Source organism: Hermetia illucens, chromosome 4 (assembly GCF_905115235.1).
Source record: "Hermetia illucens chromosome 4, iHerIll2.2.curated.20191125, whole genome shotgun sequence".
Lineage (NCBI taxonomy): Eukaryota > Metazoa > Arthropoda > Insecta > Diptera > Stratiomyidae > Hermetia > Hermetia illucens.
Window position 1 is genome coordinate 30,530,704 of NC_051852.1, and position 18,774 is coordinate 30,549,477.

The window sequence follows — 18,774 nt, forward strand, 5'->3', positions numbered from 1 at the left end:
GTCCAAAGAGGAGTTCGTTTGGGCTGCATCCTGTCAACGATATTATTATTCCTGTTGTCGGCGACATACTGCATACTGCCTTGCCTTGGAAAACGGGGAGGAATTCGATGTTCTATGGCATCTTTCCTCAAACACCTCAAATAGGCTGATGACATCTGTTTGCTCTCGCACCTCATGGACCTTGAGTTGGACTGAAGATTAACACCAACAAAACTAAGATTCTCAGTTTGAAGGGTCATCGTACTCTTTCCATCTGCATTAATGGACAGAGCATCAAAAGCGTCGATCAATTTGTATATCTATCAAGTGTACTTTCTGCCGACGATGGCATTGAACTGGATGTTGCCTAACGCATTAACAGTGCTAGATCCGTTTTCGTTGTCTTGTTTAAAATCTGGAAATGCAGTTATCTCAACACTAAGATTAAATTGAGACTGTTCTGTGTTAGTGTTTTTTTTCTGTCTTGCCAAGTAGTGTCCTTTCTATATTCCTATTTGAGAGTAGCACATGGAAAGTGAACCCCACTATTACTCAAATGCTCCGAGTCTTCGTCAACACCTGTCTGCGTCGTATCACCAAAGTACGTTGACCTCATAATATTTCAAACGAAGAACTTGGTCAGCGCACAGACCTAGCACCCGTACGCACTTTGATCAGCAAACGGAGGTGGCAGAGAGTAGTTTACACATTAAAAAGGGGTGACAATTGCGTTGGGGGCTACGCCATGCAGTGGAATCCATTCTTTGAAGATGGCCGACAAGTAGGTATACCACCAAAAAAAAAAAACAGAAATGATCTATTCTCTGAGGCCTAAATTAGATTATTTGATAATGAGTGCTATTAGCTAAATTTATGGAAAAGCTGACGATGAAACCATCATTCCAGTAACTTATCTTTGAAGGAAGGGAGGAAGTTGATGGTTGGCAATAATCTCTGTGTAGAGCATACCAGGTTGTTTCAGCTTCCCCCAAGGCAATTCGAAAAGCTGTCGTTTATTCCTTCCTGTGCTGCGTCAAGTATTTATAGAGTTGTATGGAGAGTAGTTGATCCGAGAATCTACTAAGCCTAGTTGGGTATGACATTCCTCCCATAATGAGTTTGGCATAGCAAGAAAAGAGGACGTTTTTAGTTTTTTTCCCCGATCATAGCGAAGGGATCGCTAACTACAGTTCGAGTTCTGGAGGATCCTCAATATAATAATCCACTGCCACCAGTGAGATTTGAACCGACACCTTCCGTATGCAGCCTTGTGTTCTAACTACGTTCGAAAAAGGATCTTGTCAACTTTAGATACTATTCATGAACCTCCAATCGATGCTAGCATTGAATGAAATAAGTTACGAGAGGGTTTATAAACACGACTTTGTCCAGGGCAGTAGTTCGCGAGGATTTTGGAAAAATACTGTTTCAGGAAAATATCTCTTAACGTCTTACCTCTTTGTCTTCACCAAGTTTCCCAAGGCAAGAAGTACTATTAAAAAAATAAATAGCAAAATATTTCATGTTGTAGTGCATTTTCAGGTGCAGAATTGTTCATATTTTATCTTATTTGTGTTATTTTCTCCGCTAACGAAAGATTTGTTTTTTCTTCTTCTAATTCCAGAGACGATACTTTACAGCTTTTCGGATATTTAATCAGCACTTCAAATAAGCAAGAGCAACTGTCCACTCATCTGAAGACAATTTATTTTTCCATTAACAAATATTGGATTTCTTAATGGAAAAATGTCCGTTACACTAGCAACGCTCATTCCTTTTATCTGAGGTTTCAGTCCGCGCTAACTCTGTTTTTGAAAGCATTCTTCAGCCAGCACACATTAACTCAGCCATTGAACTCTATTTTCCTCTTCTTTTTGCCATCGCTGAATATACATTTGACATTTGTCACTTCACTGAGCGTCTTTGGTGTCGTAGGGCATTTACCTTTGCTTGGAAAAATCCTTAAGAACAATCGCGAAGCACTTTGTGTTCACTAAAATCTACTTTCTGAAGTGTTTGGCATCAATTGTGTAATCAGATGAATCGCAGAAGAGCCTATGAGGACGACGATGGCTACGGTAAATGATTTCAACAATTATTCTTGGGAACTCATAACCTCATTCGTTTCTTGTCACGCATATATTTGTTCTCATCGGAAAATGCATATTCGACAACTTTTCACAGCGCCAAGAGTAAATATATTGTGTGTTTTTTCCAGAGCGGCACAATCGCAAGCGTCGCCGGGTCTCAGAAAATCAGGAGATCGAAGATCGGTTGGAGTCGCTAATTTTGCGTGTCGGCGAGAAGAGCACTTCCTCGGTGGAGTCGAATCTGGAAGGTTTGGTTTCTGTGCTGGAGGCTGACTTGGGAACGTTTCGGATGAAAATCCTCCGCATCCTGTCCGATTGCGCCATCAAGATGCCCGAGAAATGCACGATTTACACGACCCTGGTCGGTCTGCTGAACGCCAAGAATTTCAAGTTTGGCGGAGAGTTCGTCGATCATATGGTGAAGACTTTCAAGGAGAGCTTGAAGCTGTGTCGCTGGGAGGCCGCCCGCTACTCGCTGCGTTTCTTAGCTGATTTAGTTAATTGTCACGTAATCTCGGCCACTTCACTGCTGCAGCTGTTGGATAACATGATTGACGTGTCGAACGAGGATACTGTTCCGCAGGTGCGTCGCGATTGGTATGTTTTCGCGGTTCTATCGACCCTGCCGTGGGTAGGCCGCGATCTGTACGAGAAGAAGGAGTCGGCACTGGAGAGCCTTCTTGTGAGAATTGAGGTTTTCTTGAACAAACGAACGAAGAAGCACCACAACGCCCTGAGGGTGTGGTCTGTCGACGCTCCTCATCCCCAGGAGGAGTATCTTGATTGCTTGTGGGCACAAATACGCAAATTGCGCCAGGAGAATTGGGCGGAGAAGCACATCCCGCGTCCGTATTTGGCGTTTGACTCGATTCTTTGCGAGGCTTTGCAGCACAACTTGCCTGTCATTGTGCCGCCTCCGCATCACGACAGCTTCACGTATCCTATGCCGTGGGTCGTCTACCGAATGTTTGATTATACTGATTGCCCAGACGGGCCCATTATGCCGGGCGCTCACTCGATTGAACGCTTTCTAATCGAGGAGCATCTCCATCATATCATCGAGACGCATCATTTGGAGCGCAAGGACTGTGCCGCGCATTTGCTCAGTTTTCCTTACAAGAATAAGATCCCATTGGAGTACTGCATCGTCGAAGTCATCTTCGCGGAGTTGTTCCACATGCCTACGCCACGTTATTTAGATATTTGCTATGGATCGATCCTGATTGAGTTGTGCAAGCTGCAACCGGCCACATTGCCACAGGTTTTGGCACAAGCCACGGAAATTTTGTTCATGAGGATTGATTCGATGAACACGTCGTGCTTTGACCGTTTCGTGAATTGGTTTTCGTACCATTTGAGCAACTTCAAGTTCACTTGGTCTTGGGATGAGTGGGACAGTTGCTTGCTATTGGATCCGGAACATCCACGGCCTAAATTCATTCAGGAGGTGCTTGGAAAGTGTTTGAGGTAGGAAGTAACCAAAGATTGCAGTGCAGAATGTTATTTATGGCGTTTGTCTTTTCTCTAGGTTGTCTTATCATCAAAGGATTGTCGAAATGATGCCTGACACATATTCGAAGTTGATTCCGGTTCAGCCTGTGCCGACATACAAATATACCGCAGAAAATGCTGGTAAGTTTTTTCTTAAATTTAATATATTGGGATTTTGTCTAGCATTTTATCATACGGTTGAATGTTGATAGTTTGGGGTTATGTTTTAAGTTGGTAATCCTCCTACGACGTTGTGTTGTCACGACTTCCAGCTATCCATTGAAAAGAATGCAATAAAGTGTTAGAAACGTCAGAAGTAATGATCAAAATTCATGCATTCGCGCATATGCAGAGTACGGTACCCGACAGCAAAATGTTCGTACTGCGAGTAAGAAAGAAAATTCAAGTTCAAAAGGTTTTTTTTTTCGGGTTTATCATGAAGTTGGAGAATAAAGTTGTGCTTCACGTGATTGCATGTGAAGTTCTTATTATTTACACCAGCAGAACTTCTATTCATTTTTCATCTTCGGTCTTTAGTATTTCGTATGACCACCTTTCGCCCTAACCATTTCTGCAACTGGTGCGGGCATCGATTGGTATAAATTTTCAATAAAATTGTCCGGAATTTCATTAAGCTATATCTTTTCTAATGTTTTTTTCTAGATTTGTTTTGTTCCTTATTGATCTTTGCTGCAGTCGTCGCCCATAAGTTTTTAGTCTTGATATGACTATCACTAGCACTTGCTTTCGATTTGAAGCATAACATGCCTCTGTTCACTTATAATAATATTTTGACGATGTATGGGATTGAAGATAGAAATCTTCTTTTGATGTAAATTCTCACCCAAGCACCTCTCTCGAATTTCATATAAGTTGTATGTCTCCTGATCGCTCCTTCGAGGAAAAAAGTTGCCCCGAATCAAATACAATGTTGTAATAAATTTCCAACTTTATTATCTAAAACGGAACGCAATAAACTATTCAAAAACGAAATTGAAAATATGAAACTGAAAAGTTCTTTATGGACTATCTCAAGTTCGCGTTCATTGAAAATCTAAAATGCCAAATCACTTTTTACTTTGCATTATTTTTTTCGGCTCATGAAGGCCTACTCCGCCACGGAGAACACCCGTGGTGGCAACTGTCAATCGAATTAACAATATTCGAAATAAATTTCGAATGTTCGAAATAATTTTCGAACGTTGTTAACCATGCTGCGCCACATCATTCCGCCTCCAGATGAAACCTAGGAGTTTCAGCGACTGAACTCGAAACTGCGTTCCCCATCATTCGGTGAAGCGAACGCGACGTTGATTTGGGGCGCAAACGGCCTGGATAGTGAGACAGCCTTTTTATGCCCCCCGATGTCGAGCCGGAAAAATGCTCTCCCCGTTCGAGAACACGGTACGGGTCTTCGTATGGAGGCTGCAGCGGCTTCCGGACAGCATCCGTCCTGACTAGGACGTGCGTGCACGTGCCCAGCTCCTTGAGCGCGCAGGCAGGTGCGGACGAGTGACGAGTGAGAGGTGTGGCTTTAATGCGGCGAAGGTTGCCCCTAAGCAGGCGTAGCAATCCCGAGTCTATGAGACCCGATCTCTTGTCGAAGACCGGATCACTTCCGGAGCCTTGGGTTCTTCTCGTATAACAGCTCCGCGTAGCTAGCAACAAATTTCTCTCGGCATAATGGCGGCTTTCAGCGTCCGGTGCCAACGCTCTAGAATCTCATTGGATTGCGTGTGGTATGCCGTAGTTCGCTGGCGTTTTGAATCCCAGGAGTTTGCCTAACTCCAAGAAAAGGTTGGACTCAAATTGCATTCCCTGGTCAGTGATGATCACAGCAGGGACACCAAAGCGGGGGATCCACTCGCGATAGAGGGCTTCAGCGCAAGATTGCGCCCTAATGTCCTTCAGAGGTATTGCCTCGGGCCACCGCGTAAACTTGTCGATGATTGTGAGGCAATACCTGAAACCGTGCGAGTCTCGCAAAGGGCCTACGATGACGAGGTGTATGGTGTGGAACTGCTTGGTAGTGCGGGGAAATGAGCCCACTTCCTTCCTTACATGCCTGGTGGCCTTACACTTCTGGCATGCGATGCACCGATTTGTCGTCCTGATGTATGGATCCGCTACGTCGTGAACCGTGTGGAACATTTCCTTGGGAAAGGTGGCCGGGGTCCCTCGTCCGAGTATTCGCAGCAGAGAGAGAGAGAGAGAGTAATTCGAGCCGAAGATAGGCAACTCCCGAAATTTGTATTTGGGGTTGGATTTGAGGCTCTGAAGTACTGTGTCAGCTTCTTGCACCTTGGCGATTGCCGAGAAGTCGAGTGAGGCGGGGATGTTAACCTCGGAGACACGAGACAAAGCGTCAGCAACTATGTTGTCCTTGCCGGGCACGTGCTGGATGTCTGACGTAAACTGGCTTATAAAGCTCAGATGTTGAAGCTGACGAGGGGATGCTTTGTGGGGCTTTTGTTTCAAAGCATATGCGACAGGTTTATGGTCCGTGAACACTGTGAACGGCCTGCCTTCAAGGGAGAAGCGGAAGTATTTGATGCTCAAGTACGCGGCGAGCAGTTCACGATCGTAGGTACTGTAGTTCCGGTGAGCGGGGTTTAACTGCCTAGAGAAGAAGCTCAATGGCTGCCAGACGTGATTCACCTTTTGGTGAAGAGCGGCATCTACTGCGATGTCAGAGGCATCAACAAAAACGGATAGAGGTGCATCTTGCAGAGGAAATGCCAAGAGTATAGCATCAGCCAGTTGCTGTCGGGATTTATTGAACGCGCGGACAGTCTCTTCAGACCACACGATCTCTCGGGTGTCCTTAGTTTTGGGGCCAGACAAGTACGCGTTCAAAACGGAATGGTGTTGGGCGGCCTTGTGCAGGGAACGACGATAGAAGTTTAGCATGCTCAAGAACCTCGGCAAATCCTTTACAGTTTTCGGACGCGGGAAGCTTGAGATCGCTTGCATCTTGTCTGGGTCTGGCTGTATTCCGTCAGGGGAATGAAGTGGTCGAGGAATCTTACCTGTGTCTGCATTTCTCAACGTTTAGAACTAGACCGGCCTCAAGGAGACGTTGAAAAATGTACTCGAGATGGGCTAAGCGCTCAGACTCCGTGGAAGAAGCGACCAAAACATCATCCAAGTACACGAAACAGAAATCGAGGTTTCGCAGGACCTAGTGAATGAACCTTTGAAAGGTTTGCGCCGCATTGCACAACCCGAAAGTCATTCGTGTGAACTCAAAGAGTGCAAAGGATGTGCATATTGCCGTCTTTGGGATGTCTTCTAGCGCTACTGGGATTTGGTGATAGGCCTTGGTTAAATCCAAGGTCGAAAAGATGCGGAAGTTTGCGAGATGATGCGTAAAGTCGTGGATGAACGGAATAGGATATCGGTCTGGAACATTCTGTGCGTTTAGCCTTCTGTAATTCTCATAAGGGCGCCATTCGCCATTTGGCTTAGGGACCATATGGAGTGGGGAAGACCAACAGCTGTTCGAAGGTCTGCAGATACCCTGTTGCATAAGTTTTTCAAACACTTTCCGTGCAATAGCCAGCTTTTGGGGTGGTGCTGCACATTGTGCTTCACTGGTTTAGAGAGACTACATGTGGTAGTAATCTGGCTGAATTTTTGGAGGAGTGTCCGAACATGAAAGTCAGTAATGTCCTCCAAAAGTACGGAAAGATTGTTGTTAGGAAGATATGAGATTTGATCTGACGAATTAAGGTTGGTTGTGGAGTCTATAAGGAACCTGTTCTGCAAGTCCACCAGCAACCCATAGTGACACAAGAAGTTTGCGCCTAAAATGGGGGAGCTGACATTCGCCAGGATGAATCGCCACGGGAACGTCCTACGCAAGCCAAGACTCACGTCCACTTGCATGTACCTGTAGGTGTTAATACGAGGAATTTGCCGCCGCAAGTTTCAAAGGTTGAGGGAATAGCTGATGGTGCCGGGCTAAGGGAAGAACCGAAACCTCCGCACCATTGTTAGGCGACGTGGCACTGTGGGGGGCCGTCGCCAGCACCCCCGCGGTATCGGGCTATGTTATAAGCGGGCCAAATCCTCCTTGACTTGGCACAGGTGGTAAGCCTTCGCCATCCAAGGCCCGCGGCTGCTAAGTAGTACGAGTAGATTTCGCGTTTGACTGTCGCCAGCGAGACACCGACTGTACCCACCAAAGGAAACTGCCAAAAGCAGAGCCCCGCCTGGCCAATCCGTCAGCCCTCTCATTCCCCTTTATGTTCCTATGCCCGGGAACCCAGAGAAAGTTGACCTAGAATGTGCGGCTCAGACTGTTCAGCGCTTTTCTGTACTGCCCTACCAGCCTAAAGGATGTCATCGTTGAATACAAGACCTTAATGGCCGCTTGGATGTCGGCCAGAATGGCTACGTTAGGCTTGGGGCTCGGATCATGCTCTAGCCATCGACATACTTCCGGTGTCGCCAGTACTTCCGCTTGGAATACACTGCCGAAACCTGGGAGACCATACGGCCCGGATACACCCGAACCGACTCGACAGACCATCTTTGATCTATCGGTGAAGAAGACTGTGTCGTAGTCTTGCAACACGCCGCCGGTCTTCCACTCTGCCCTGGTTGGAATGTTTTCAGCAAAGTTTCCCGTGAAGTTCAACTTGCGTGTGGCATACTCCGTGGGGAATGCACCGATTTCCTGAGGTACTTTGTATAGGATGTTTCTATGGCCGTGTGACTTCACTGTTCAGCATTCGGACTCACGTAGTATGGCGGCACTGCATGCTACAACGTATTTAATGTGGAGGTCTAGGGGAGGAGCTGCATGAGTACATTGAGGGCATCTCCCGGGCAGGACCGCAGAACCCCAGTAGGGCCTGCACACACGGTTCTTTGAATCCTAATAAGCTTCGTTTTATTGTACTTTTTGTTCAAAGCCTGCCACCATACAATAGAGCCGCACGTTAGGATTTGATACACAATAGCGGTGAACATCTAGAGAACCATCCTCGGCCGGAGATCCCATTTCTTTGCAAAGGTTCTCTTGCAAGCGTAGAAGACTATACAGACCTTCTAAATCCTCAGTTCTATGTTCAATCTCCAATTTAATTTTGGATCCAGTATTACCCCCAGATACTTTATATTGGAGGAAAGAATCAATCTTTTCTCATTCAGCCGTGGTAGGTGGAACTCAGATACCCTTGTCTTGGTGGTGAGTAGCATTAGTTCCGTTTCGGTTTGGTTGATGCCGAGTCCGCATCTTCCGGCCCCATTTCGCCAAGTTCCTTCCATAATGTCGCTCATAGAGGACGGAAATATCCCTGACACTAATATCACCAAGTCGTCGCCATACGCCACTATCTTGACCCCGTCCATCACTATTAACCAGAGCACTGAGGAGATAGCGCCACCCTGGCGCGTGTTTCTGTTCACAGATCTGGTCAAGTGGTTGCCTCCCAGATTCGACGGGATTATGGCTGTAGCAGATGTTGAAGATTTCCATGGTCAGCTCCCTAAGGCCCCAGCCTTTGACTCTAGTTCGTCTGTCGTGGTAATCTTACCAATTTGAGTACCAGAGAGTTTGTTGTTGATTACTTGATCAAACCCAATATTATAATTTTTACAAAATAATTACTTTCTGGAGTGCCTCCGTAGATTCACTGCGTTCGTTCAATTTGACATTTTTCGCAAAAGAAATTTCGAGAAATAATGTTTAAAATTTTCATTATTATATAGAAATTGATTAAATCAAATAGCATGCTTAAATGCTTAAATTCATTTCATTCGAAGTATTGACCATCTCTAGCTACACAGTTTTGTCTTCCTTATGCCAATTTGTGATTGCCTTGCCAGTACAAGGGTTATTGTTTTGAAGCGAATCATGCAGCCATTTTTGGCTTCGTCGTAAGAATCGCTGTGCTGATCAGGAAGTGCGGGTCCCATTGATGTAAGTGGAAGTCAGAAGGCATCATATGCCAGCGAACTGCAGCAGCAGTGTCTATAACTGGTCTTGATGTGTGTGCTGGGGTGTTATCGTGCTGAAAAATTACTCCTACTTTCGTGCCTGGTGTCCCATTCTAGTTGCTTTTCAAGCATAGCGTATCGTTTCAGTTCGGCATCTTCAATTTTTTTCGGTCGCCTTCCACGTTCCTCGTTTCTCAAATCGATATTGGACACTTTTGAATCGTCGAAACCACTCTTTGCATTGTGTCTGTGATAGAGCATGCTCACCGTACGCCTTCACCAACAAACGATGACTTCCAGCAGCACTTTTCTCTAAATGAAAGAAGGTTCTTAAAGATCCCCTTAATTCGGCAGCGAGAAAAAACTAGGTTGTTTCATGAAACCTCAAACGGTGTGTATTATTTATTTTTGACAGATGTCCAACCAATAAGAAACAACTGGCAGACTAGTACAATTATCTATGTATGAATAGCTATGGCTATCAATGAATAGAGGGCAATTTGAGGTGGTAGGGTTTCCTGAGATGTTTGCACAACTCCACTGGTCGAGTGGTTCGTCCTGGTCACCTTATGATAACGGATTCCATTGCAATTGCTTAATTCATTGGTAATTATTCCTCTAAGTTGGGGATTGAGAATATACTTAAAGTCTTCCCTGTTTGTCGAAAGGCGACTGAAAGGGATAAGACATTTATGGGCTAGCAATTTGCCAATTTCCAAACTGTACTGCTACTAAGATAGCAACAACGCCCCGAATAGGGAGTGACCTCGCGACTACGAATTTTAACTGTCAAAAACGGGTTATGATTGGTTTCTAACGCTCCTCGGCAATCGTATAGAAACTAAGTGGTAGCAGACGCGAATCCGGTATCTTACTGATGGCTACTGTAAAGGAGTCCTAGAGGTTGGTTTCTAGGATTCTGGCTGTAAATTTCCAATCCATTTGATGGTCGTCTACTTTCACTTGATTGTTACACTTCCAGTTTTCGCAGGGTTGCAGTGCTGTGGAGTTCTACATCGACTATTCATAAGCTATTTTGCTGAATGCACGGCAGATGCCCTGAGTAACCCGCCTGAGAATATCAATGGGCCATCATTGAAAGTGTCCTTTTCTTGGGTGCTACGTCGGCCACGTCTCGAGAGGGGGTCACACGATCTGGCTGGCTGCAGAAACGTGGAAGCGGATCGATGAACGGAAGGGTTTGAAGCTTCTATTGACCGCTGCGAATGATGACGAGTGTGATATGCTTGGATTTCGTATGAAATCTCGAGAAGTTGAATGTAGTGGGGCGCACACTGGTCAGCGAAACTGGAGATTCTGCAGAACGAAATAAGAATGATGATCGTTACGACTCCGTTTTGAGTGTGGTAATTGCCGTAGCATACCTAAAATAATTCTGGAACGCAGCAAAGAACACCGCGGAAACTTAATTCGCAGAGAGCAGGCTGGTTTCCGCTCTGGATCCTTCTGCATGAATATCCTACATACATCAATACCTTACAGATCATTTTAGGGCAGTACTTGGAGTTTAGATGTTCATTCCCCCTGTTCTTTATATATTTCGCGCCATCAGATGATGCTAAATGTCACGCCAGGGTTGCATCTTATCATCGATATTATTTTTTCTTGTTGTTGTTGATGTTCTTCATACTTCCCTATCCTAGGGATGTGCAAGAGTTCATTCATTTCAAATACCTCGATTACGCTGATGACATCTACTTGCTCTCTTGCTACCAGCAAAGTCAAGGTCGTCAGCCTAACGGGTCATCGCACTCCTACCTGGGCAGAACATCGAATGCCTCGATCTATTTGTATATCTATGAAGCGTGATTTCTGCCGTTGATGGCACCGAACTGGATGTGGGTCGACACATTAACGGTGCTAGATTCGTATTCGCTGTTTTGTCTTAAATTTGAAAATGCAGTTATTTCAACATCAAAATAAACTTGAGACTGTTCTCTGCTAATGTTCTTTCTGTGTTACTGTATGGAAGCAGCACATGGAAAGTGACACCCACTGTCACTCGAACGCTTCAAGTCTTCGTCAACATCTGGCTATGACGTATCATCGGAGTGCGCTGGGCTAATACTAGTTTGAAGGGAGAACTTGGTCGGCACACAGGCCACGATGTGATTGGAAAGCGGAAGTGGATGTGGATAGGTCACACATTAAGGAGGGGCGACAATTGCATTGCTTTTTACGCCATGCAGTGGAATCTGTTACTTCAAGATGGTCGACGTTTGGGATGACCCGAGAGTATTTGGCGCAGAACAGAGAGTGCGGATGTCTTGGGAAGTCCTGGGGGGAGTTGAAGTGCATTTTAGGGAATCGTGAATGATTTTGCGTAGGTGTTGCTCAGATCGTTAATTCTAATAGATTCATTAAAGTTACTTCTTTTGGATAAGACTAAGTGTATATGCTGCTGGTTAAATGTTGCCAATCCCACCGTTACGAAGGTCTTTCGTTATGGAGGAGCAACAGGCAAGAAAGATCTATTCCATTTAGTTGCGCCTCCTATAAAGAACTGCCGTGTTTTATGATTTCACTACTAATTAAATACCTGTTTGAAAAAAGGCCTTTCATCTTGAATTTCAACCGAGCAAGATTCTTTAATAAACTACAAAATTTACACGTTTTCGTGTTCACCTAAAATACTATCCTGGGTCGATTTCATCTAGTTTTTTTATTAACACCTTCGTATTCCCTGACTGACTGAAAAAATCTACAAAAATACATCTGTTTTACGTGTTATTTAATTCCTTAATTTCGTTATTTATTTCTTTTCTAATTGTTCTTTTGTCTATTTTTTGCATAATTTAAACATAAATTCCACGCGAATTTGTGAAAGACGTCGGTACTTTAATTTTTTTTCTGCAAAAAATGCGTTGTATATGTTATGATACTACTTTACATATGGTGTTAAAATCGGATACTTTAGGATATAAGCTGCAAAAAAATATTAGCAGATAAACCGTGTAGGATTATGGTCTCCGCTTGATGAATTCATAATGAGTATTTGCTTGTCGGTGGGGTCAAAACAGGCGTTGTAGTGTGGTTTATAATTATTCTTTTAATGTACAATAAACAATGGATTAATGGTTGTTTTGGATTTGTGGCAAAAATTATTGTTATTGTATTGTTGGTTAGTACCTGGTATGCTCTTTTCCTTCTTCTGAGCAAGTGCGTGAAATTAGGAATGTCTGCTATTGGCTAATTGTCACGAATTGTCCTAACATTCAGTCCTCGATAATCTTTACGTTGCTATTTTTGGTTATCTGGTCCATGGGCTCTTCGGAGATCTACAAATCCTTTCTGCGATAATAAACACGAAAGGCCTATTGGTGAAAGCGATTTTCCTATTTTTAGCCGTGAGGAGTAGCAGCCTTTGTGATGTTGTATCCTACATCGGTTCTACTAAGGCCGTCGTCGTCGTCGAGACTCTACAGGCCACTTTGGGCCTTGGTCTTCAGGATGTCTTTCCTCCAATCATGATACGATGTTTTCGTCAAGAGAATTTGTCCAGCGCTTTCGAGGATTTCCCACAGTTTGTCGTCCTTCTTTCTTTACTTTGAATACTCTTTTAAGTATCCGAGTATGGTCTATGCGTTGCAAATGGGGAGCCAATTGCAGCTTCCGAAGTTAGATTATTTTGGAGACTTCTGTCGTCAAATATTTGATACGATTCGTGGTTGTATCTGATTCGCCATTGGTTGTCCTTTCGTTTAGCTCCTATTTTTCTCCTCAGGACCCTTCCCTCGAAGGTGTTGACCAGTTTTTCGGAAGTTTGTGTTAAGGTCAATGTTTCACATCTTTATCATAATACAGTTCTTATTGTCGATTTGTATACGTGGAGCTTTGCTTCTCTATGTATGCAGTTCGCTTTAAAAATCGGCAGGATAGAGTAGAAGGCTCTGCTTCCGAATACGTCGTTTTAATTCTTTCACTTCACTTCCATGTTTTGCCAGTTGTTGGTGGGGTCTAATAACTATTATACTTAGCAAGAGAAATTCATTATTGTGTAGTACTACTACTGTAAAAATTGCAGACTCGTAGTTTTGTTTTGATCGTGCGTGGAAGCGGGCGTCTTCTCGCATTTTAGAGAAATGAAGAAAAAGCAATATCAGTCTTTGATTCGATTCTTATTTTGGGAAAGAATCAAAGAGCGCTTGGATGCTGACTCTGCTCCTGCGATGGCGACCGTAAAAAATTGGTTTAACGAGTTTCAACGTGTTCGTATGTCATGAGGAAGTTGTCGGCGCGATGGGTTTCGCGTTTGCTCACTCCGGACAATAAGTGCAACCGTGATACCACTTCTAACCAGTGTTTAAGTGCAATCCGAAGAAGTTTCTGCGTTCTTTTGTGAGCTTCGGCGAAACATGGCTCCACTGGTACGCACTAGAGATCAAGGAACGTCGAAACAGTGGTCATCTGGCGAACGTGTTCCGAAGAAGACGAAGAATGTCCTATCGGTCGGAAAGGTGATGGGCACCGATTTCTGGGATTCACAAGGTGTGATCTGCATCGTCTACCTAGAGAAGGGCAAACCAGTCACAGGGTTTTTCTATGTCAAATTATTGGGCCGATTCCCTGAAAATAGGCCCCATTTGTCGAAGAAAATGTGCTCTTCCAAGATGATAACGCAACGGCTCACACCTTCATCGTCGCCATGGTCAAATTGATCGAATTGGGATGCTACCCCATCCTCCGTGTTTTCTAGATTTGGCTCCGTGTGTCCTCTTTCGGTTTCCAAACCTTGAAAAACCACTCGCCGGGCAGAAATTTGAGTCGAATGAAGAGGCCATCGTCACCATGAATGTCTACTTTGCAAATTTCGAGAAAACGTATTTTCTAGGCAGGTTAAAGAAGTTGCAGCATTACTGTTGAACTATGTTGAGACTACCCTCACCTAAGTATGTACAGTTGTCTATATTTTCAAAGTAGTACTCGTCAATAGTTATATTTTGTCTAGTGGGTGTCATTTTTTTTGTTTGTGTCATAATTTTCACCTTGTTTTCGTTAATTCGTAGACCAACTTCGTTTGCTGTTTTGTCGAGGTTTATAAAAAATTACTTTGATTTGACAGGGCTTATAGAGCAGCGTGCTTGTTGTGTCTACAGGCAACTTTCGCATAACTTGCTCCGGTACCACATTGAATAGTAGAAATGCGAGCCCCCTCTTTGCTTTAACCCTACGTTCATCTTAAATGCATTTGTTAGGCTATGATTGATTTTAACCTTTTGTCTGGGACGTTGCTATTTTAGTAAGACCTACCAATTTTGCTGGAATTCCAAAGTCAAATATTACTTTTTACAGTACATTTCGCTTAATACCTGTTTGACCATATATAGGTGGGCAATTGTCAATCTTCTAGTCTGAACACTTCAACGTTCCAACATTACTTCCAGATGTAGAATGTTCTTTATTTTCTTCCCTCTTAACTTACGCGTTATCAACGTCGACACATTTTCTGTCGGATTGGCATCTGGGCTTTGAGCAGGCCAATCTAATGATGCCATTTTCCTCTTTCCAATCGACTGCGATGTTTGGGATCGTTATCTTCTTGCAAAATCCATTCGCTTGAATCCGTTCCATACAACGATTCAGCAGACTTCAACAATACTTTCTGGTATAATTTCACCATAAACTTTACCTGATTCTTCGTGAAAGTATGAAGTGTAGCAAATCCTTGCTGAGAGAAGCATCCGTAAACACATGGACCTTTGCTGGATTTTTAAACGTCCTTTGCAATATTGTGTCTCCTTTCTTTGACCAAGCTCGTTTCCAGCGATTAATAATTGTAAAAGTCGATTAATCCATAAATATTACATTGTTTCAATCGCGGTTGATATTTTTCTTGGCCCAACTTACACGTTTTTCGATGTGCCTCGCTGGCAGTGCAGGTTTTCTCGTGGTGCTTTTGTGAGGAATATCGGATTCTCGAAGTCTTTGCCTGATTGCGTTTAATGACACTTAATGTTCTTTTTCCGTAATTTGTTGTTGGAAACTTCGAGAACAACACGATGTGGGCCATGCTCTGTGTTTTAGCGATACCAGTAGGCATTCTAACCTCTCATTGCTCTGCAAGCTATGGAAGCGAAAGGACCTCGCACCGACCATGTCACGAAAAAAATAGAATCGAGGATCGAGCGGATATCAAGTGATCTTTTGCAACGGATTGAAATTGAACCTGATTTTTTGGACAAGGTCATCACTGGTGACGAATGCGCTGAGTGGCACACTGACAAATCCGCCAAGCCGAAAAAGGCAGTAAAGGAGTGGTCCATAAGGAGTTTGTTCCTCAAGGACAAACAGTGCCTACTACATGGATGTGTTGGGAACACTCCGAAAAATGTCATCAGGACGAGACAAGACATCTCCGCTACTTGAAAACTCCATCACGACAACAGTCTTATCACAACGCACTATTAGTCTGCAAGTTCCTGGCTAAACATCAGGTGCCAATGTTGTCCATTAGTCCTGACATCGCCCCAACGGACTTCTTTTTGTTCCTTTAGATTAAGGCAGCCCTGAACGAAGTACGATTTTCGTCCATAGAACAGATCCAATCAGCCGTGAGAAAGACTTTGCGAGAGGTCCCCGAAGACGCCTTCCAGGGCGCGTATCGGTCATGGCAGAGTGTCTGGAAAACATGTCTAGAGGCTGAAGGACAGTAATTTGAAGAATTTTAAGTGGTCGTGGAAATCTGTTTAATAAGTTACTTTAAAAAAATGCATTATTTTTGGGGCTCGCCTCCTATAGAGAGCTTTTATCATCCATGGATCGTCTGATTTGATAAGTTTAGCGGGGATGTCGTCTATAGTCGGCCTCTTGTTCATTTTTTGTATTTTGATGGCTGACTCTATTTCTTCCAATGTTGGCGGTTCAATGTTCCCATAACATTCGACCATAATTCTTGTAGGTTCTAGTGATTGAGTTTTAAGTGAGGGGTTGAGGAGTACTTTGAAATAAGACGCCCATCTCTCACGTGTTTCATTTTCGTCTCAAATAATTGCCCTGTTTTTGCTTTTACGAATGGTAGTTTTTGATTTGGTACTCATGTCTCAGGCACTTCACTAGTTTCTAGGCTTGACCTGTGTTGTTACGCGCAATATTGTCGTAAATTTCCCTTAAATCCTCCATACCCCTGTTGCCGTAATATTTTACTAGCTGCTATTCGGCGATTTTCGTAATTTTCTCTCTTGGTCCTTGTGTATCGCTTTATATATTGTTCTTATGCGTCGTTTTTCTTGTCAAGCGCTTCCTGTCATTCCTCACCAAACCAATCTTTTCTTCTTGCCGGGGTTCAGATTCAAACATTTCTTCCGTTGTTGTTTTCATAGCGCGTTTTAGATCATACTAGGTTTCATCTATGGGTTTTCTTATGGAATTCTGGAGAATAGGACCTAATCGTTCTTGCATCAGTGCATACTATTGACCAGAGCTTGGCCAGAGCTGAAAATATTTTTTTTTTTTTTGGGAATTGCGGGGTCCTAAATCCAAAAAAATATTTTCAGCTCTGGTCAAGCTTTGGTCAATAGCATGGGCGGATTTGCACTCAATATAATTCGTAGTCATGTTGTGTTCTGTGAATTATATTGGGTTGGGGAAAAACGCTTTATTTAACATACTTATCCGATTTAAGTGAAATATGTGCCATTTTGTTCGCAAATCTGTTGCCATTTAGAAGGCAACTTTATTTTCCTCTCCTTATAAAACCCCCCCTCCTTATTTGCAAAAAACTCAGACAGCCAGTTAGTTAGTAGCACCAAGAGCGTTTTGCATGGCCGGAAGAGATGGTAATCACTTGGCGCCAGGTCCGCACTATATGGTAGGTGCGATAGGACATCCCATCGGAGCTTCCGTAGCTTCTGGCGGGTCATCAAAGATGTATGAGGCCGAGCGTTGTCCTGGTGGAACATAACAGCATTCTTATTGATCAATTATGGCCGCTTCTGGTCAATCGCCTGCTTCAAACGGTCGAGTTACTCACAGTAGGGGTCCGAATTGAGGGTCTAGCCATAGTTGAGCAGCTCATAGTGGATGATTCCCTCCCAATCCCACCAAACACACAGCAAAACCTTCCTGGCCGTCAATCCGACCTTGGCGATGGTTTGGCCCGGCTCGCTGCGCTTCGATCACGATCTTTTTCGCTTGAGGTTGTCGTACGTGATCCACTTTTCATCACCAGTCACCATCCGCTTCAAAAATGGGTCGAATTCGTTCCGTTTCAGCAGTGCATCGTAGGCGTTGTTTCGGTCCACGAGTTTTTTTTGTGTCGACTCGTGTGGCACCCAAACATGCAGCTTTTTTTGGAATCCAATCTTCTGCAAAGGGTTCCAAACGGTTTTATGGTCTATACCCAGTTTCTGGCAAATCGAGCGAATATTCACATGTCGCTCTACTTAAATGATTTCGACGATTTTATCGATTTGTACGACCATTGGCCTACCAGTACGGGGTGTGTCTTAGACATCCGCTACACCAGAACGAAATCTATCGAATCAACTCTGTGCTGTGCGAATCGTTACAGTATCGGACCCATAAACTTTACACAATTTTTCGGCCGCCTTCGTTGCATTTTTACCTCTCAGGCAGTAAAAACGTAATAATAATAATCGTTGGCGCAACAATCCATGTTGGATCAGGGCGTTGAAGTGTGATAGAGCACTTCATTCCAGACCGTAACGGTACACTAGGAGGCAATGTGGTCAGCATTGCGCTCGTACGTAAAATATGACGAATTTCTTGCTTGGTGGACTCCATTTTTGACGCGCTATAACTTGAGACTGAAACGTACGATCACAACACTGTCAAAGAGCATAGATTGTCGTCTTTACATCGCCGTATATTATGACCCGATACGATAAGTACAACACAAGATATGTTTAAGTGTCGCCATCTATTGGCAAAATACGACATTTCTTTTTCCCCAACCCTATATAAAGGAGCACTTAACATCTGCGAGCCGCTTCGGTCACGCTGCTCCCAGGGCAGAGGTGAGGCAGCGTCTTACGGTTTGCCTCTACCCTGGTAAGAAACCGTAAAGCCGTCATCGCCTAATATTTTTAAAGTTTCGGTGCTAAACTCTAAACGAGGGGTCGGTGGACCAAAAAAAGAGGGAGTAAGTTGCTCCCCATTTGGTCCGGTCATTAAGTTGATGTGGACTTAGAACCCCGTAATTCTCAAAAAACATTTTTAAGTTTTCCAACCTCAAATTCATCCCCGGGAGTTTGATATTTGGCATTTGTAAACGCTCTTTACCATATGG

General features: G+C 43.9%; 1 protein-coding gene across 1 annotated transcript in view; it reads left to right on the forward strand.

Annotated features, from left to right (window-relative positions):
* Positions 1 to 1,870: 1,870 nt before the first annotated feature.
* The window catches only part of LOC119653762 (nuclear cap-binding protein subunit 1), an 82,516-nt gene continuing 65,612 nt past the window's right edge, over positions 1,871 to 18,774 (forward strand). The window contains exons 1-3 of the mRNA XM_038058743.1: positions 1,871 to 2,057; positions 2,198 to 3,536; positions 3,598 to 3,701. Coding sequence (XP_037914671.1) covers positions 2,018 to 2,057; positions 2,198 to 3,536; positions 3,598 to 3,701 — 1,483 coding nt within the window. The 5' untranslated portion in view covers positions 1,871 to 2,017. The remainder of the gene's footprint in view (positions 2,058 to 2,197; positions 3,537 to 3,597; positions 3,702 to 18,774) is intronic.